The following is a 22,116-nucleotide window of genomic DNA, read 5'->3' as shown; positions in this document are numbered from 1 at the left end:
ATGCATGAGATCATGACCTGGGCCAAAGTCGGATGATCAACCGACTGAGCCACACAGGTGCCCCTAATAATAGGTTTTAAAATATTGTCAACTCTATAGTTTCTCACTCTGAAAACTGACATGGTTCTTTCGCATTTTAGTCTCTGGAACTTGTATAAATGTTGGAGAGAGAGATGGGAGTTACATTTTAAAACAGCAGGGAATTTCTTGTGTCATTTTAAATGGAAATAAATACAGGTTGTGTTATCTGTGGTTGAGATAAAATGGGCTATAACAAGATGGGTGACATTTCAAGAATTAAAGGGAGACAGATTGTACTTTAAGTTATAAATTACATTCTCATTAAGGGAAGCAGCATGTGACCCATGGTTTGGTGAATGGATATTGTATGTTTTTCACTGAAAAATCATAAAATGATTCTTTATTGATTCAAAATGAAAATTTACTTCATCACAAAAAATAATAAGGCATTTATAAATGTCTTAATTCAATGCCTAAATTAAAAACAAAGCTTTTAGGGGTACCCGGGTGGCTCAGTTGGTTAAGCGTCCGACTATGGCTCAGGTCATGATCTCACAGTTTGTGAGTTCAAGCCTCACATCAGGCTCTGTACTGACATATCAGAGCCTTCTTCAGATTCAGTGTTTCCGTCTCTCTCAAAAATGAACAAGCATTTATTAAAATAAATAAATAAATAAAAACAAAGCTTTTGAGTGAGGTAAAATTTATATTACATAAAATTAACCATTTTAAAGTGAATAATTCAGTGGTATTTAGTACAGTTCAGAATGTTGTACAACCACTACCCCTTTGTAATTCCAACATTTTCATCACTCCAAAATAATACCCTTTACCCGTTTACTCCCCATTCCTCCTTTCCCTGCAGCCACTGGCAAACACATGTCTACTTTCTGTTGCTTTGGATTTACCAATATTGCGTATTTCATATAAGTGGAATCATCCTATATGTGACTTTCTGTTTGTGGCTTCTTTTACTTTCATGTTTTGGAAGTTCATCCATGTTGTAGCATTTATAATTAACCTCATTCTTTTTTATCGCTGAATAATATTCCATTGTATATAATGATAATTCATTTATCCATTCATCTTTGGATTCATATTTGAGCAGTTTTCACCTTTTGGCTAACTAAAAATAATGCTGCTATGAACATTTGTCTCTAAGGATTTGAGTACCTGTTATTAGTTATTCTGGATATATGCTAAAAGTCATGTGGTAATTCTAGGATTGGATTTGAAGTTAGTTGGAGCTGCTTTAGATACTAGGATCTGTTTTGTGTTTTGGATACTAATGATACTATGGAGAATATGTTATATGTAGTTGTCATCGTGAGCAATTGACTAAGTTGTTCTAGTTCCCAATCATGAAGTTTTTTAACTTAACACTAGGGTACTAATCCTCTAATTTGTCTTCCCTTGTGCTAGCAAGAGAAATTTTTATAAGTTTTCTAATGATCACAGACTAATTCCACTATCCCATAGAATCTAGAGAAAATGGCAGCCCTGCTATTTTCCACAGTGCTACTACTCTAAGATTATATTCCTGTGAATAATCATCACAGGATAAAAGATTTTAACTTGTTTATGCAGACGTTTTCTGTAAGTGACAAAACATTGTTAACCCCTTCCTGTTCGTACACAGTATCACTGCAGAGGGGCTGGAACTGGACTGGGGAGACCCTGAAATCTAGGTCTCTAGAATTTGCTGTAACCCTGTTGGCCAGATCTTCCTCACTGCCTTTGAAAGTCTTCTTACTGTTAATCAGTTATGCCAAGTAAAATTATGCCTTTCAATCAAAATGTATTGTAGTTGAATTTCAAGCTGACTGAAGTATTTACAAATCAAAACTCTACTGTCACAATAGAACCTGACCTACAGCATTTGAAATAATAAAAAGGGGTATGAAGATCTTTGGTTGGCAATGAGGGAGATTTTGTGGCAGTCTCTAATATTAACTTAATACAATGCAGAACAATTTACATGACAAAGGAGGAGAGATTTTTAACAGTAGATGAGGAAGAAGTCTAGAATACTTATTACCCAACCCAGTAAGGGAGTCCTTCAGAGTTTAACAAGGGTGAAAAATATAAGTATCTATTGAAAAACGTATTTCTTGTTATACTCCTTTCATGTTTTATACTATTTTATGATTGGTAGTAAAATTTTGCCTCCTCTCCAAGGGTCTTTTCTTTCCCACTTTTCTTTTCCTGATTCTTCTTCTCTCTTGCCTCAGAGTAGCTGAAATACTGCCCAAGTCTCCCATGACATGTGGGAGCAAGTTTGATGGAAAAATCTTGCAGTCTAAGGAAACTCTAAGAAATTTTGCCTAATGGCCCCAGAGTTAAACTTAACTTTCACCATTATTTTGTCATTACTGTTGCGTCATTTTTTTTAAAAAAATGACAAATATACTTATTTTTTCTCAAGCAATAGTAAAGGACTTAGAGTGACACATAAGCCCCTCTCCCACCTATCTCTAGCCACACAACACATAATTGCACATACACACACACACACAAACTCCCCTCTTCCCTGCCTTTTTAAGCACAGTGGTAGCATACTCAATAGCCTTTTCAGCACATGTTGCTACCATCCTCAATATAGCTGTTACCAAAAGTACTTTGTTTGTTTGTAAAGGGCAAATAGGGTACTCCTCTTGAACTCAGAAATAATCAAAGAAAATTGCAAAAGACATTTTTTCTTTGGTCACTTAAGAATTTGGGGCTGATGCATCCTCTAATTTAATTAGCATGACATAACTGAGTTCTCTGAACTGAGAGGGAGGCATGGTTTATAGTGAAGAGTCCTGGATCAACCATCAGGGCCAGATTTCCACTAGTTACATCGTTAGTTGCATGACCTTGTCAAGTCATCTGCCTCTCTGCGCCTATGATTTCTAATTTGCAAGATGAGGAGATAGTACCTTTCCCATGTGAGGGTATTGTGAGGCTCAAATAAGATGGAAAAGTAGCAAAACTCGGTACAATTGCCAGTTACTCTTCACCCATTAAAATTGCCCAACAATGCTCTGGTTCAAAATGACAATATAGGAACATTCCAAAGTCACACCTCTTCTCACAGGTACACCAAGTCTACAGCTACATATGGAACAATTTTCTCAAAAAAACAAAAAAAAAAACCTACAAGCTAGCTAAAAGCAACTACCATATATTGGGCAAACAAGGGGGAAAATGTATCATAGCAGGTAAGACAGGCTGAGACACGGCCTCACCATAAACCTCATCCCCAGCACAGAGAACCATACGCAGGAGGGAACTAAAAACTTAGAGCTTCTCCCTGAGGAGCTAATTATTTAAGCCCACACACATCAGGCTCCCCAGCATTTCAGACCTGCACCTGAGAAATGAGCTCACAAAACAGCTACCGTTGACAACCAAAAAGGCTACAGAGAATGTATAAACAATTCTTCGAATTCCATGCTTGGAATCACCTGCTTAGGGCTCAGAGCAGAAGCAGCCAATGGACAGGTGATGTGAAGGAAGCTCATCTGCTAGTCTTAAAGTATAGGCCTTAAGGTCATCTTATTTGACACACATCTAGAGGTTTGGCTAGGGATTCTTTCTAGGGATGGAGGCTGGCAAGTGCCACCTTCACATTCTCCCTCCGTCGCACCTCAGGGCACCAGTATCTCTCATAGGGGAGGTTTTACACATGTCCAGTGCTCTGGTTTATGCAGCTGCCACACAGGGAACACCCCAGGATCACCAGTTTCTGGAGGTCAGAGGGCTTGCATTCCTGTGTCCCATGTGACTGTAACAACCGGAGATTGTTCTTGGCAGGCTACCACCATGGTGCCCTGACAAACAGCAGTGTACCCACAGTCTTTACTTGATTTTCCAGGAGCTTTGGCCTGAGGACAGACTTGATGATGGTACTCATTTACAGGCCTATGGAGGTTCTGTCCAGAAACAAAGGCCAGTGGACACCATCTCTGCACTCTCCCTCTATCTTGCTGGCTGGAGTCTCCCAGAAAGGATCCTATACTCTTGTCTGGTGCTCAGGTTTTAGCAGATGCCACCTGAGGACACCTTTACATCACCTGGATTGTGGTGGTCAGCAGGACTGACTTTCACAAATCCCACAGGACTGTAACCAATGGAGAAAAGGTTCTTAAATAGCTAGTACCCATAGCACACAGTAAGAGGCAACAGGCCCAAGAGCTCTTCCTTTCTTTGTAGGAGGCCTGTTAGCTTATCAGAGGGGCAGGCTTCTAACTGAACACACATCTAAGACCTGACTATAATTCTTTCCAGAGGCCTTAGAGGGCAATCACAATGTGTACACTCTGCCCTTGTTGTGTTCTGGAGCACCGTATCTCTCAGCAGAAAGCTCTTACACACCTGGTGCTCCAGTTTTGGGAACTGCCATCCAGAGAATGCCCCTTGATCTGGCTCTGGTGACCAAGGAGGACTTGCATTCTTGAGTCCCATAAGACTGTATCAAGAGAGAGCTCTTGGCAAGCTACCATTCCTCAAGGCACTGCGCCAACAGCTGACTGTGAAAGAAGGTTATTTGCCTGTCCAGGGATTTCAGACTGAGAGACAGCCTTCAGGTTTGTCAGTCTAGAGGCTCAGGTAACATAGGCTGTGGACCATCTTTACACTCTCCCTCTACCTCATTCCACCTTATTGGTATCTCCCATAAAGGAGCATATGGACTCACCTGGAGCCTCAATTTTTGCAACTGCTGCCCAAGAGATAACTCCAGGTCACCTGGCTCTGATGGTCAATGGGACTTACATGTGTAGTCCCACAGGACTGTGGGACCTTAGCCAGTAGCTTCAGCTCTGGCTGCAAATCAAACTCAGTGTTGGTTCTGAGATTCTTTTGGACACTGGTAGGTCTAGGAACACTTTCAACTACTGTGAGCTATTAAAAACAAAATAGACTACATGGTCAATCACAAAGGTTTGAAGACAACAAAGAGCTAGGGCAAAGTTGATAGATGACATTCATGTATTACATGAGGCTACTTCTTCAAGACTGGGAGAGGTGGGTGTTTAACCTAATGCATAAAAACCGACACAAAGTCAAGCAAAATGAAGAAACATTGAAATATGTTCCAAATGAAAGAACAAAAGAAAACCTCAGGAAAAAAAATTTTAGTTAAAGAGAGATAAATTATTTACCTGATAAAGACTTCAAAGTAATGATCACAAAGATGCTTACCAAACTGAGGAGAAGAACAGATGAACATAGTGAGAAACTTCAATGAAGAGATAGAAAATCTAACAAAGTACCAAAGAGAAGTCACAAAGCTGAAAAATGCAGTAATTGAGCTAGAAAAAAAATACACTGGAGGGGTGTGCCAGGAGACTAGATGAAACGATCAGTTAACTTGAAGATAGAGCAGTGGAACTCACCCACTCAGAGCACCAAAAAGAATTTTAAAAAGTGAAGTTAACTCAAGGTACTTAAAGGACTATCAAGCAGACTACCGTTTGTATTATAGAATTCCCAGAGGAAGAAGGGGGAGAGTAAGGGATAGAAAACTTATTAAGATACATTGGTTTAAAACTGCCCTAATTTAGAGGTGCCTGGGTGGCACAGTCGGTTAACCATCCAACTTTGGCTCAGATCATACATGATTTCCCAGTGTGTGGGTGCGAGCCCTGCATTGGGCTCTGTGCTGACAGCTCAGAACCTGGAGCCTGCTTCGGATTCTGTGTTTCCCTCTCTGTCCTTCCCCTGCTCATGCTCTGTCTCTCTCTCTCTCTCTCTCTCTCTCTAAAACACCATTAAAGGGGCGCCTGGGTGGCTTAGTCGGTTAAGCGGCTGACTTTCGCTTAGGTCATGATCTCGCGGTTCATAGGTTCGGGCCCCGCGTCGGGCTCTGTGCTGACTGCCAGCTCAGGGCCCAGAGCCAATTTCAGAGTCTGTATCTCCCTCTCTCTCTGACCCTCCCCTGCTCACGCTGTCTCTCTCTCTCTCCTAGAAATAAATAAAAAATATTAAAAAAAAAAAAACTTCCCTAATTTAGAGAAGAAAGCAGATACCCAAGATCTAGCAGGTGCACTGAGTTCCAAATAGAGTGAACCCAAAGAGATCCATACCAAGACGCATTATAATTAAAATGTCAAAGGTTAAAGAGAAGGAAAGAATCTTAAAACCAGCAAGAGGAAAGCAAATTGTTACATACAAGGGAGCCCCCATAAGACTATCAGCAAATTTTCTGGCAGAAACTTTGCAGACCAGAAGAGAGCAGCACAATGTATTCGTAGTGCTGAAACTAAAACCTTTACAACCAACAATGATCTACCTGGCAAAATTATCATTTAGAGTTGAAGGAGACACAGAGTTCTCCAGACAGGCAAAAGCTAAGGAGTTCATCACCACTAAACCAGCCTTACAAGAGATGTTAAAAGGACATCTAAACTGAAAAGAAAGGGTGGTTATTAGAAACAAGAAAACACACAAAAGTACAAATCTTACTGATAAAGGTAAATGTATAGTAAAGGTAATAGATACACCATTTACAAAGCTTGTATGAAGGTTAGAAGTAAATGTAACAAAAAGATGTCAACTGTGACATCAAAAACAAAATGTTGTAGGGGAAAGTATTTTTTGGAGCTTTAGAATCCATTCAACCTTGTTATCAACTTAAAATAGACTGTTATAAATACAGGTTGTTTTTTATAACCCTCATGGTAACTACAAAGCAAAAAGCTTTTGTTGATACACAAGTGATAATTAGAAATTTAAGCATACCACTAAAGAAAGTCATCAAACGACAAAGGAAAAGAACAAGAGAAAAATAAAGGAACAGAGAGGAATTACAAATAGCCAGAAAGCAATTAACAAACTGGCAATAAGTACATATGTATCAACAATTACCTTAAGTGTAAATAGACAAAATTCTCCAATCAAAGGACACATACTGGCTGAATGCATAAAAAGAAAAACAAAAACAAGGCTCATCTATGTGCTGCCTACAAGAAACTCACTGCAGATATAAGGACATACAAACACTCAAAGCAAACAGACAGGAAGATACTTTATGCAAATGGAAATCAAAAGGAAGCTAAGGTAGTTATGTTTATATCATACCAAATAGACTTAAGTACTGTAATCAAGGACAAAGGGCACCATATAATGATAAAGTGGCCAATGCAAAGAGTATATAACATTTGTAAATATTTATGTAGCCAATATAGACTCACCTAAACACATATAGCAAATATTAACAGAGTAAAGGCAGAAATAGGAATTATGTAGATGACTTCAATACACCACTTACATCAATGGAAAGATCACCCAGACTGAAAAATCAATAAGGAAATATGGGGCCTTAAATGACACACTAGACCAGATGGACCTGATAGACATATACAGAACATTTCATCCAAAAGCCACAGAATACACATCCTTCTCAAGTGCACATGGAACATTTTCCAGGACAGATAATATCTTAGGCTACAAAACAAGTCTTAATAAATTTAAGAAGATAGAAATCATATTGAGCATCTTTTCTGACCACACTACTATGAAATTTCACAATTTCTGGGACATTAAACAACATGCTACTGAAAACCTAGTGGGTTAAAGAAGAACTCAAAAGAGCAATCAGAAAATAAATACCTTGAGACAAATCAAAAGGAAATACAGCATACCAAAACTTAAGAGATGATGCAAAAGAAATCCTAAGAGGAAAGTTCATGGGAATAAACAAAAAGAAAACTCTCAACATTATATATCAAGTAACTAGAAAAAGAAGAATAAATGAAACCCAAAGTTAGTAGAAGGAAGGAAATAACAAAGATAATAGCAGAAATAAATGAAATAGAGATTTTAAAAAATAACAGTGAAACTAGGAGCTTGTTCTCCGAAAAAAAAAAAAACAAAATTGACAAACCTTCAGTTCAACTGACCAAGAATAAAGAGAGGACTCAAAGAAAACCAGAAATTAAAGACAAGTTACAACTGAAACCACAAAACTGCCAAGGATCATAAAAGACTACTGTGAACAACAATATGCCGACAACACAAAGTAGAAGAAATAGATAAATTGTTAAAAATATACAACATATCAAGACTGAATTATGAAGAAACAGAAAATCTTAACAAACCAATTACTGATTCAGTTTTCTTACTAGTAAAAAAAGCAACAAACAAAAGTCCAGGACCACATGATTTCACTGATAAATCTTACAAAACATTTAAAAGGATTGGTATTCATTCTTCTTTAAAACTCTTCTTTAAAACTGGCTTAGTCAGTAAAGCATGCAGCTGTTAATCTCAGAGTCATGAGTTCAAGCCCCACAATGGGTGTGAAGCCTACTTAAAATAATAAAAGAATATAATATAACTTCAAAAAAAATACAAGAGGAATAAATGCTTCCAAAAGTCATTTTACAAGGCATTACTCAGATATCAAAACCAAAGACACCACAATGAAGGAAGATTACATAAATCCCATATGAACACAGCTGCAAAATTCCTCACCAAAAGTTTGGCAAACCAAATTCAACAATACATTAAGAGGTTATATACCATATTCAAGTGGTATTTATTCTAGGGATGCAAGAATGTTTTAACATCCACAAGTCAATCAATGGGATATGCCATATTAACAAAATGAAGGATAAAAATTATCTCAATAGATGCATAAAACGCATTTGACAAAATTCAACATTCATTTATGATAAAATCTCAACAAACTGAGTATAGAAAGAACATACCTGAACTTAATATAGGCCATATATGACACAAACCTACAGCTAGCATCATAGTCAACAATGAAAAACTAAAACTTTACTAACATCAGGAACAAGACAAGGATTCCCACTCTTAACCACTTTTCTTCAACATAGTATTGGAAGTTGTGGGCAGAGCAATTAGGTAAGAATAAAATAAGGAGCACCTGGGTGGCTCATTTGGTTAAGCATCCAACTCCTGGTTTTGGCTTAGATCATGGTCTCATGGTTTTCAAGTTCAAGCCCCATGCCAGGCTCTGTGCTAATAGTGCAGAGCCTGCTTGGGAATCTCTCTCTCTAGTTCTCTGCCCCTCCCCCACTTACACTCTCTCTCTCTCAAAATAAATAAACTTAATAAAATAAAAAGTATCCCAAGTGGAAAAGAAGTAAAATTATCCCTATTTTCAGATGACAGTATTATATATAGAAATCCTAAAGACTCTACCAATAAACTATTAGAACTAATTCAGTAAAGTTGCAGGGTACAATATACAAAATACAAAAATATCTTGCATTTCCATACCTTAAAATGAACTATTAGAAAGAGAAATTAAGAAAACAGTCTCATTTACAATTACATCAAAAGGACTCAACTATGAATAAATTTAACATAGGAGGTGAAAGACTTCTACACAAATGCTGTAAGATATTAATGAAAAAAAAATCAAGACTATACAAATGAATGGAAAGATATTCCATGCTCCTGGATTATGAGAATATTGTTAAATGTCTGTACTACCCTAAGCAATCTACAGATTTAATGTATTTTTTGACAGAAATAGAACAATTCTAAAACTTGTATGGAATCACAAAACACCATGAATAGCCAAGGCAATCTTGAGAAAGAACAAAGTTGGAGGTATTTTACTCCCTGATGTCAAACTGTACTAAAAAGCTGTGGTAATCAACAGTATGATACTGGCATAAAAACAGATACATAAGCCACTGAAACAGGAGGGCCCAGGAATAAACCCAGGCATTTATGATTAATCAGTTTAAAACAGAGGAGCCAACAATATACAATAGGAAAGGGGCAGTCTTTTCAAAAAGTGGTGCTGGGAAAACTGCACAATTACGTGCAAAAGAATGAAATGAGACCACTGTCTTATATCATACGCAAAAAATAACTCAAAATGGATTCAAGGCTTGAACATAAGACTCAAAACCACAAAACTCCTCTAACAGTAAACATAGCCAGTGATTTCCTTGACTTGGTCTTGGAAACAGTTTATTGGATTTTACACCAAAGGCAAAGGCAGAAAAAGCAAAATAAAGTAATAGGACTACATCAGATTAAATGTTTCAGCACAGCAAAGGAAAGCATCAACAAAAGGAAAAGGCAACCTACTAAATGGGAGAAAATATTTGCAAATCATTTATTTGATGAAAGGTTAGTAATATCTGAAGTATATAAAAGAATTCATATAACTCAGTGTCATAAAAACAATTAAGAAATGGATCTGAATAGACAGTTTTCCAAAGAAGACATACAGTATAGCCAATAAGTATATGAAAAGATGCTCAACACCACTAATCATCAGGAAAATATAAATCAAAGCCACGATGATATACATGCCCCCAGATACCCTAGGACACTGAAAAGGAAAAAAAAAAAAAAAAAAAGGCTGTGGTTTACAAGAGCAACTAGAATATAACAGATCCATCCCTATAACTCTGCCAAAGGGTATAGATGCTGCTGAAGCGCTCTCCAGATCACAGGGGCCGGCAAGTGCTATAGTATGCATTCCCCTGCACCTCGATAGCCAGCCTACCTCATTGAACCCTGAACCCCTAGCCCACACCAGCCCAAACCCTCCTAACAAGGCAACCCCAGTACAGCATACACCAGGGTGTCCCTCATTAGTGCCCATTCCATCTCTAGCTGTTCCACCAAGATTACCCAGGTGCAATCCATCCTGAAGCTCACCAGGCCCATACTATTTTGCTTCCAGATGACTTAGTAGGGCAGTCCTGGTGCTGAGTGCCCTCCCCCCGCCCCACCAGACCACACCTTTCCCTGGTTTTAGCCACCCCACCAGGATGCCCCTTGCATAGAGCAACCCAAGACTCCAGGCCCATGCCTTCCTTAGTTTCAACCACCCCACCAGGGTACCGTCTGCCTGCATTGAGCACCCCAGGCTTGTTCCCACTCTAGCCTTAGCTCTTCAGCCAGGGTGACCTTTGTGTGCAGAGCCCAGGACTACCCTAGCCCATTTCTACTTAAGCTTCAGCTGTCCTGCCAGAGCACCCTCTCTGCAGAGAGTCTGGGATGGCTCTGGCCCATGACCACATCAGCTCCACCCATCCCAGCAGGGAAGTCCAGCACAGTGGCAGGCCCTGCCAGCCCACATCAGCCAACGCTCCAACCAGCCAGCCAAAGTCACCAGGCACACACAGTCTACAGAGGCAATGACCGTACACGAGACTATGTTCTCAAATTTAGGAGACATAGCTATTTTGCCTCATTCACATAAACACAGGAAGATAAGCAAATTGAGGAGACAGAGGAAGATGCCCCAAATGAAAGAACAAAACAAAACCTCAGAAGAAGAACTAAATGGGGAGCCTGGGTGGCTGAGTCAATTGAGCATCTGACTTTGGCTCGGGTTGTGAACTCACAGTTCATGAGTTCAAGCCTCACACAGGGCTCTCTGCTGTCATCTCAGAGCCCACTTCTGTCCCCTCCCCTATTTGCACTCTCTCTTAAAAATAATAATAATAACAAACATTAAAAGAAGAAAAGAAAAAAGGACTAAATGAAATGGGGGTAACCAATCTACTTGACAAAGGGTTCAAATGGTGGGCACCAGACTAGAAAAGACCGAATGAGCTTTGTAAGAACTTCACTAAGAGATAGAAGATGAAAAGAGAACCATTCAGTCAAAGAACACCATGACCAAAATGAAAAATCAACAGAAATGTAGAGGGGATAAAGAAGAACAGATCATCAGTCTGGAAGACAGGGTAATGGTAAGCACCCAAGCTGAAAAGCAAGAAGTAAAAAAAAAAAAAAAAAAAAAATTTTAAAGAGGATAAGGGATTGTAGCCCTGATTTTAACATCAGGCAAACAAATATTCGCATTATAGGGTTTCCAGAAAGAGAAAAGGGCAGAAAACCTATTCCAAGAAATAATAGCTGAATGGCACAAAAATAGACACAAAGACCAATGGAATAGAATAGGGAACTCAAAATGAGACCCACAAATGTATGGCCAACTAATCTCTGACAAAGCGGGAAAGAGTATCCAATGGAAAAAAGACAGCCTCTTTAACAGATGGTGCTGGGAGAACTGGACAGCAACAGGCAGAAGAATGAACTAGATCATTTTCTCACACTATACACAAAAATAAACTCAAAATGGATCAAGGACCTGAATGTGAGTCAGGAAACCATCAAAACCCTAGATGAGAAAGCAGGCAACAACCTCTTTGACCTCAACCTCAGCAAGTTCTTACTTGACACATCCCCAAAGGCAAGGGAATCAAGAGCAAAAATGAACTATTGGGACCTCATCAAGATTAAAAGCTTCTGCACAACAAAGGAAACAATCAATAAAACTAATAGGCAACTGCCAGAATGGGAAGATAGATGCAAATGATGTATCAGATAAAGGGCTAGTATCCAAAATCTATAAGGAACTCATCAAACTCCACACCCGAAAAACAAACAATCCAGTGAAGATATGGGCAGAAGACAGGAATAGACACTTCACCAAAGAGGACATCCAGATGGCCAACAGACACATGGAAAGGTACTCAGTGTCACTAATCATCAGGGAAATAACAAATCAAAACCACACTGAGATACCACCTCACACCAGTCAGAGTGGCTAAAATGAGCAAATCAGAGAACTCTAGATACTGACAAGGACGTGGAGAAACGGGCACCCTCCTACACTGTTGGTGGGAATGTAAACTGGTACAGCCCCTCTGGAAAACAGTGTGGAGGTTCCTCAGGAAACTAGCAATAGAACTCCCCTAGGACCCAGCAATAGCACTGCTAGGAATTTACCCAAGGGATATAGGAGTGCTGATGCAGAGGAGCACAGGTACCCCAATGTTCATAGCAGCACTCTCCACAATAGCTAAAACATGGAAAGAGCCTAAGTGTCCATCAACAGATGAATGGATCAAGATGATGTGGTTCATCTATACGATGGAATACTACATGGCAATGAGAAAGAATGAAATCTGGCCATGTGTAGCAACATGGATGGACCTTGAGGGTGTTATGCTGAGCGAAATAAGTCAGGCAGAGAAGGACAGATACCATATATTTGCAGGTATAGGAGGATTAGGAGGAACTAATGGGGGAGAAGGAGGGGAAAAATAGCTGGGGAGAGGGAGGGAAGCAAACCATGAGAGACTCTTGAATGCTGAGAACAAACTGAGGGCTGATGGGGGTAGGGAAGAGAGGAAGGGGGGTGATGGGCATGGAGGAGGGCACTTGTTGGGATGAGCACTTGATGTTATATGGAAACCAACTTGACAATAAACTAAGAAAAAAAGAAAAAGAAAGAAAGAACAGCTGAAAACTTACGTAACTTGGGGAAGGAAACAGACATCCAGGTTCAGGAAGCAAGAGAGCGCCAAACAAGATAAAGGAGATCCACACCATGACACATAAAACTAAAATTTCAAAGATTAAATATTAAGAATTTTTAAAGCAGCAAAAGAAAAGCAACATATAATATATAAGGCTATTGGCTTATCTTTTAACAGTAAGTCTGCAGGCCAGAAGAGAATCGCATGATGATATTTAAACTACTGAAAGAAAAAAACCTACAATCAAGAAGACTCTACCTGGCAGGGTTATCATTCAGAATTCAAGAAGAAATAGAGAGTTTTCCAGACAAAATTTAAAGGAGTTCATCACCACGAAACTGGTTTTACAAAAAAAAAAAATATGAAAGGGGCTTCTTTAAGTAGAAAAGGCCATAATTAGGAGAAAATTATAACAGGAAAGAACAATACTTATGTAGGACAAAATAGACTTTAAAATGAAGACAATAACAAGACAAAAAATGGCAATACATAATAATAAGGGGATCAAGCCAGCAAGAGGATATAATAGTTCTAAATATCTATACAAATTTGAGGCACCTAAATACATAAAACAAATATTAACAGACATAAAGGGAGAAATTGACAGTAATACAATAACAGTTGGGGACTTTAACACCCTATCTACATCAGTGGATAGATCATCCAGGCATAAAATCAATAAAGAAACAATGTATTTGAATAACACAATAGACCAATGGACTTAACTGATGTATACAGAACATTCCATCCAAAAGCAACAGAATTTAACTTCTTTTCAAGTGCACATGGAACAGTCTCCAGAATAGATCACATTAGGCCACAAAACATGTCTCAATTTAAGAAGACATATCATATCATGTATCTTTCTGATCACAACAGTATGAAACTAGGAATCAATTACAAGAAGAACACTAGAAAAGCACAAACACATGGAGCCTGAACAACATGCTACTAAGCAAGCAATGATTCAATGAAAAAAAATCAAAGAGGAAGTAAAAAATACATGGAGACAATGATGGGGTGCCTGGGTGGCTCAATCATTTAAGGTCATGACCTAATGGTTTGTGAGTTTGAGCCCCACATCAGGCTCTCCACTCTCAGTGCAGAGCCTGCCTCAGATCCTGTGTGTGTGTGTGTGTGTGTGTGTGTGTGTGTGTCTCTCTCTCTCTGCCCCTCCCCTACTGTAGTTCTCTCCCTCTCTCCCTCCCTCCCTCCGTCCGTCCCCCCCACCTCAAGATAAACATTAAAAAAAATACACGGAGACAATGAAACTTAAAACAATACTTCAAAATCTTTGAGATACAGTGAAAACAGTTCTAAGTGGGAAATTTATAGGAATACAGATCTTCTTCAAGAAACAAAAAACAAATCTCAAGTAAACAATCTGCCCTTACATCTAAAGTAACTCGAAAAATAAGAACATGCAAAGCCTAGAGTTAGTAGAAAAAAGGAAATAATAAAGATCAGAGTACAAGCAAATGAAATAGAGACTTAAAAAAGCAATAGAAAAAAAAAATCAATGAAACCAAGATCTGGCTCTAGGAAGAGATAAACAGAATTGCTAAACCTTTAGCCAGATGCATCAAGAGAAAGAGAGTACCCAAGTAAATAAAATCAGAAATGAAAGAGATGGAACAACCAAGATGACAGAAATACAAAATATTCTAACAGAATACTATCAAAAATTACACGCCAACAAATTGGACAACCTTGGAGAAACGGATAAATTCCTAGAAGCATATCATCTTCTAAAACTGAATCCAGAATAAATAGGAAGTCTGAACAGACCATTGCTAGTAACCAAATTGCATTGGTAATCAAAAAACCCCCAACAAGCAAAAGTCCAGAACCAGACGGATTCACAGGTGAATTCTACCAAACATTTAAATAAACGTTAATACCTATATTCTCAAACTACTCCAAGAAACAGAAGAGGAAAGAAATTCTATTAGGCCAACATTACCTTTATACCAAAACCAGACCAAGACACTACAAAAATAGAAAACTACAGGCCTGATAAAGATTCAGAAACTCTCAACAAAACATTAACAACGTTACATAGTAAACATTACATTAAAAGGATCATTCACCACAATCATGTAGGATTTATTCTAGGTGTGCAGGGATTGTTCAATATTCACAAATCAATCACTGTGAATGTTAGTATGAACACCACAAGTTTCTTGGAAAGAAACTTAACCAAGGAAGTGAAAGGTCTATATTCTGAAACTATAAAAAAAAAAATGATGAAAGAAATTGAAGGTGACAAAAGCAAATGAAAAGACATACCATGCTCATGGATTGGAAGAAATAATATTGTTAAAATGTCCATACTACCCAAAGTAATATACAAATTCAATGCAATCCCTATCAGAAAAGCAATAATATTTTTCACAGAACTAGAACAAATAATCCTAAAATTTGTTTGGAACCTCAGAAGACCAAGAACGGCCAAAGCAGTATTGAGAAAGAAGCACAAAGCTAGAAGTATCACAATCCTAGATTCCAAGATGTCCTACAAAGCTGTAATAATCAAAACAGTATAGTACTGTTACAAAAATAGACACATAGATCAATGGAACAGAAAAGAGTTCAGAAATAAACCCATGTTTATATGGTCCATTAATCTATAACGAAGGGAACAATAAGGAAAAGATCATCTTCTTAATAAACGGTGCGAGGAAAACTAAGTAGCTTCAGCCAAGAGAATGAAACTAGACCACTTTCTTACACCATACAGAAAAATAAACTCAAAATAAAGACCTAAATGTGTGATCTGAAACCACAAGATGGTTAGAAGAAAACATAGGCTGTAATATTTTTTATATCAGCCTTAGCAACATTTATATATGTATATATATCCATATTTATATATATATTTATATATATTATATATAATATATAATACATATTTATATTTATATATAAATATGGTTATATATATGGATAAATATATATATCCATCCTCAGGCAAAGGAAACAAAAGCAAAAGTGAACTGTTGGGACTACACCAAAATAAAAAGCTTCCTTACAGCAAAGAAAACCATCAACAAAACAAAAAGGCAGCCCACCGAATGGGAGAAGGTATTAGCAAATGAGAAGGGTTTAATATCCAAAGTACATTTAGAACTTATACAACTCAACACACACATACACACGTGTGCATGCACAAACACACACACACACACACACAGCTGATTAAATAATGGGCAGAGGACCTGAACAGATTTTTTTTCCCAAGATATACAGATGGCCAACAGACACATGAAAAGATGCTCTTTATCACTAATCATCAAGGAAATGCAAATCAAAACCACAATGAGGTATCACCTTACACCTGTAAGAATGGCTAGAGTCAAAAAGAAATAAGTGTTGGCAAGAATGTGGAGAAAAGGGAACCCTTTGCACTACTGGTAGGAATATTAATTAGTACAGCCACTGTGGTAGACAATTTAGATGTTCCTCAAATAACTTAAAAAATGATCCGTTAATTCCACTCCTGTTATCGCAAGAAAAAGCAAACACTCATTAGAAAAGATGTATGCACCCCTTTGTTTATTGCAGCATTATTTACAGAAGCCAAGGTATACACAGTCTAAAGGGGGGCACCTAGGTGGCTTAGTCGGTTCAGCATCTGACTTCAGATCAGGTTATGATCTCACAATCCATGGGTTCAAGCCCCACGTTGGGCTGTGTGCTGACAGCTTGGACCTTGGAGCCTGCTTTGATTCTGTGCCTCCCTAACTCTCTCTCTCTCTGCCTGTTCCCTGATCACGCTCTGTCTCTCTTCCTCTCAAAATAAATAAATATTAGAAAAATTTTTTAAAGAAGCAACCTACATTCCATTGATAGATGAATGGATAAAGAAGATGTGGTGCGTATGTGTGGCACACATACATATGCCATTTGTGACAACACAGATGGATCTAGAGAGTTTTATGATAAGTGAATTATGTCAGAGAAAGACAAATACCATATGATTTCACCTATTTGTTTAATCTAAAAATAAAAAAAGGCAGGAAAACACCCATAAACACAGAGAACAAGCTGTTAATTGCCAGAGGGGAGATGTTTGGGGGATGGGCAAAATGGATGAAAAGTAATAGGAAGTACAGGCTCCCAGTATTGGAATGAGTAAGTCACACAGATGGAAGGTAGAGCATAGGGAATATAGTCAGTAGCATTCTAATACCATTGTACAAAAAAAAAAACAAAAACAAAAAAACAACACACACACACAAAAAAAACACCCACAATGAGATCACCTCACAACTGTTACAATGACCATAATCAAAAAGACAAGAAGTAACGTGTTTGCTAGGATGTGAAGAAAGGGAAACTTTGTACACTCTTGGTGGAAGTATTTATAGAATAACCACTATGGAAAACTGTATGATGATTCCTGAAAAAATTAGAAATAGAACTACCATATGATATAGCATTTCCATTTCTGTGTATTTTTTTTTTTTTTTGAGGAGAAAGAAAACACTAACTCAAAGAGATGTATACCCCATGTTCATTGCAGCATTATTTACAGTAGCTACAATAGGTAAACAGTGTCCACTGACAGATAAATGCATAAAGAAAACTGTGGTATACATATACAATGGAATATTATTCATCCATAAAAAAATAACATCTTGCTATGTGTGACAACATGGATGGATCTTGAGCTCCTTGGGCTCAGTGAAACAAGTCAGATAATGATAAATAACATATGTTCTCACTTTCATGTGAAATCTTTTTTTTTGTTATGATAACCAAGGTCATAGAAACAGAGAACAGATTGGTGGTTGCTAGAAGTAGGGGATGGGTAAAATGGGTGAAGGGATTCAAAAGGTAAAATTTTTAGTTGTGAAATAAATTATGGGTATATAAAGCAGAACATGGTAACTATAGTTGATAAAACTGTATTGCACATATGAAAGCTGCTAAGGCAGTAAATCTTTAAAGTTTTCCTCATAAGAAAAAAATTTTGTAACCAAGTATAGCAGTGGATGTCCATTAGACTTACTGTATTGATCATTTTGCAGTATATACAAATATTGGATTATTTTGTACACCTGAAACTAATATAATATGTATCAATTATACCTCATTAAAATAAGTAGATAAATTAAAACTATATTTGAAAATAAATTTAAATTATCCAGCAAAACCAGGTTTAAGGTCAAGGTTGTAGAATTAGGTTATTAACTTTCACTTCTGGAGCATGATCGTGGTTTACATACAACATGCTTTTCTTGATCTGTGCCCAGATACTATCTTACAAAAAGAATTTGGCTCTGTATACCTTTTACTTTCTTCAAGAATTAATTTTAACTTGTAGTCATTGAATGACTTTCATGAAAAGTATTGAATTACTGGATGGCAAACATGAAAAGAGTTGATATGCAGACAAGAAAACTAATCTTTCTACCAAACAGCATAGTGAATTTCCATAAATATGCTCTCGTACGAAGGAAGCTAATTCGCACAGCTGGAGGAGATCATCAGCAAGTACACACTAGACTCTGATGTCACAGCAGTTATAAAAGCGTAGGCATACTCTCATTCTCATTTCACTTCGTTCAAGAAAGAGAAAAGGCCATCTTGTCTTAAAGTAACAAGACATTTTTAGCAGAGGGACATTTATAATCCTGGAGTGGCAGAGCTAGGGCTAGTGGCTTCCAGTGGGGATAGAAATGAAATCCTTTAAGGATCCTTCTACCACTGCAAATGGGGTTTTGTTATGAGAGTATATGTACTCTATGTAAAATTAAAGTAAAGAATTAAAAATACAAATACGTAGTGAAAATCCTTAAATTCTTAGCCTCTTGGAGAATGGAAAGGATTTTTTGGTTTCCCTCCTTGATTTCACATCTATCTCCAGAAGGCATCTGGAGCTTTTATCTCCATGCTTCTCTAGAAGACTACCCAAAAAAGAAAAAAAAGAAAAAAAAAAAAAAAAACCAAAGAGCTTAGCTCATGTAGCTCAGTACAACAGGTGCACCAAGATATTTTGACAAAACAAGGCACCATATAATTTAAAGAAGTTGTTTTTATCAGCCAGCTATGTTAATTCTACCCTATTCAAACTACACAGGAAAAAATGTATTTTCCATAAATAAAACAGTAGAGAAAATGAGACTTTTAAGGATGTAGGAATATCTGTAAACAGTGACGGGTAAAAAATTGAAGTTAAGAAACTTTCATTATTGCTTTAAGTCTGCTTGTAATTTTAATGGAAAGAAAATAATGCAGGCACAAGATAAAATTGCAGAAATCTGACTCAGTCTCCTAGGCATTGATATGTACAAATTTATATCTTATATATAAAATTATATATATAAATTAAATATATTATATATTTAAACATATATTTATATAAATATATAATTATATGTATATAGATACATAAGTAGAAATATATATTATATATTGTGTATATATATATACACAATATATAATATATATATATAAAATCTAGTTTTCTCATTTAGATAACACAGGGAAAGTTAGCCTCCATGCTGGCTAAATATTTGTTCTTGGTGGGGATAAGTGCTTTGAAAGCTGGTTTTGTTAAGCTAGCAGCCTGAAGACTATTCATTTAGTTGGTAATATTACTACTAGTCTGGAAAGCTAAACTAGTGAAGAAGTAAGATCATTAGTTATTGCATTCCTTTGGTAAGTTTAAATATGTGAACATGAGACTGACAAAGATGTTCATCACCAGAAATATTCACCTACTTACTCACTTACCGGGGTATGGTTTCGTTCGCCCCCCAGGGAGATACAGTTCTGAGAGTGACGTGTGGAGCTTTGGCATCCTCCTCTGGGAGACCTTCAGCCTGGGGGTCTGCCCGTACCCTGGAATGACCAATCAGCAAGCACGGGAACAAGTGGAAAAAGGTAAACCCAAGACCCCGGGTAGCAGTGTTCACATCCAGCCCCCAGGGGCAGTGCTGATGCCGTGCGCGTGGATTTCTTAGGGGAAGGAAGGTACATACTACTTGGGTGTGTAAACAGACAGCAGAGGTGTTGTTAAGACTGCTTTTGCATCCCATGGATGGTGTGGCTCTTGTATAACAAATACCAACAACTACAACAGAAAAACTTTTAAAGATTCCAACAGTTTACAAATAGAGCTAGACTTGTCTTCCATTCTCCCTGCCTGGCATGACATCTGCAAGGTGTGCCATTCACGGTCTTCAGGGAAAATAGACTAGTGTTCCTTAACCTTCTACTTTTTCTTCTGTGCCAAATAAACACTATCAGTAGTATTGTAAGTTGAAGTGTAGTTGGGCTTTAGAGAGAAGTTTTTGAAAGTTTTGTAACATGTCTTTTTTTTTTTTTAATGCTTTTTTATTTTTGAGAGAGAGAGAACACAAGTAGGGGAGGGGCAGAGAGAAGGTGGGGGAGGGGGTGGTGGACACAGAATCCAAGCTCCAGGTTCTGAGCTGTCAGCACAGAGCCAGATGCAGGGCTCAAACTCATGAACTATGAGATCATGACCTGAGCCAAAGTAAGACCCTCAACCTACTAGGTCACCCAGGGGCCCCAAAGTGTTGTAACATTTCTGAAGAAATCATATGGGTTCCCAAAACAGAAAGAGGAATAAACCGGCGATAGTGACATACTAGTCTCAACGGCAAGAATGCTTTTGACAAACTGGTAATGTCCTAGCTTTAGGCCCCTCCCGAGGAGGCTGGGCACAGCACGAGGCCTTCCCAGCTCCCTTCTTTCCTCTCACGGTATCTAACTTCCTGAGATAACACACACAGGCACATAAGTGCTGCCCCCAATAGTGCCAGACCGCTTTGAATTAAAGATTCTTCTCGGGCTGTGCAGGAGTAGAACTATCATTTTTAAATTAGTGTTTCTGAAATCCTCATTCTCTCTTCATCTTCAAAAACCTGGACTGTACAGTTTTTTAAAACTCTCCCCACAGCATCTGAAAGCAAGTTCTAAAAGCAAAAGCAAATATTTAGAGCAACTAAAATATACATTTTAGTATATGATCTTTCTTACCTCAGACTTTGTGAAAAATGAACACATGAAAAATAACTTATTCAGGCTAGGAGATAATTTGATGGCTCTGTAATACTGAATTCTGTATCCCTTGTAGAAAACGAGAGTCAGCTTGCCCTGAAATAGGTTTTTGTTTCTATTCCACCTACACATAAGGTACTCAAGTGTACAAACTGCATAATGCCCTGTGTGAACATTTGTATCTTCTCCCCATTATAAATTCTCTGTTCTGTTCCCCTTGGGTCTTCAGGATACCGAATGTCAGCCCCTCAGCATTGCCCAGAGGACATTTTTAAAATTATGATGAAGTGTTGGGATTATAAACCTGAAAACCGCCCCAAGTTCAGTGACCTTCAGAAAGAGCTGGCTATCATCAAGAGGAAAATCACTCAGTGACGGACCAGTGCCAACAAGCTCCAGGACCTGGTCCTCCAGCAGAGTGACATTGTTCTTCTCGTTAACGTTGAGTTTATACCACATTACCTACAACAGTTTTCTAAGGTGGTTTTTGTTATTAACTGTTTTTTAAATGTGTGCCACTTACAAAAAGGGGGGGCGGGGCAAAGGCAAATGTATTCAAAAAACAGACACTCTCACCAAGGGCTCTGTGTGCTCACCACAGCAATCCTGCCATTTCAGACCATTGTAAATAGATAAGCACAGTCTCTCAGTGTGAGGGAAGATCAGATCTTATTCTCACCAGAACCACTGATGTTTCTCAAAGGTTCTCTACTTCAGGCACAGTTCATGGGCCACTGTCCTATGCTACTGACCCTACTCAATCGGTGCTAAAAGCAGCATTGGTGATGCCATGTTTGCAGGACACATT

The 22,116-nt window shown here is 38.0% G+C and overlaps 1 protein-coding gene across 1 annotated transcript in view; it reads left to right on the top strand.

Annotated features, from left to right (window-relative positions):
* The window catches only part of FER (FER tyrosine kinase), a 419,902-nt gene extending 398,109 nt beyond the window's left edge, over nt 1–21,793 (top strand). Inside the window, exons 19-20 of the mRNA XM_039217958.1 lie at nt 20,046–20,168; nt 21,538–21,793. Coding sequence (XP_039073889.1) covers nt 20,046–20,168; nt 21,538–21,683 — 269 coding nt within the window. The 3' untranslated portion in view covers nt 21,684–21,793. The remainder of the gene's footprint in view (nt 1–20,045; nt 20,169–21,537) is intronic.
* Nucleotides 21,794–22,116: the final 323 nt, after the last annotated feature.

The sequence above is a fragment of the Hyaena hyaena genome, unplaced genomic scaffold (assembly GCF_003009895.1).
Source record: "Hyaena hyaena isolate Hyena2069 unplaced genomic scaffold, ASM300989v1 scaffold_726, whole genome shotgun sequence".
NCBI classification, from domain to species: domain Eukaryota; kingdom Metazoa; phylum Chordata; class Mammalia; order Carnivora; family Hyaenidae; genus Hyaena; species Hyaena hyaena.
This window is presented reverse-complemented; position numbering and strand designations above follow the sequence as displayed.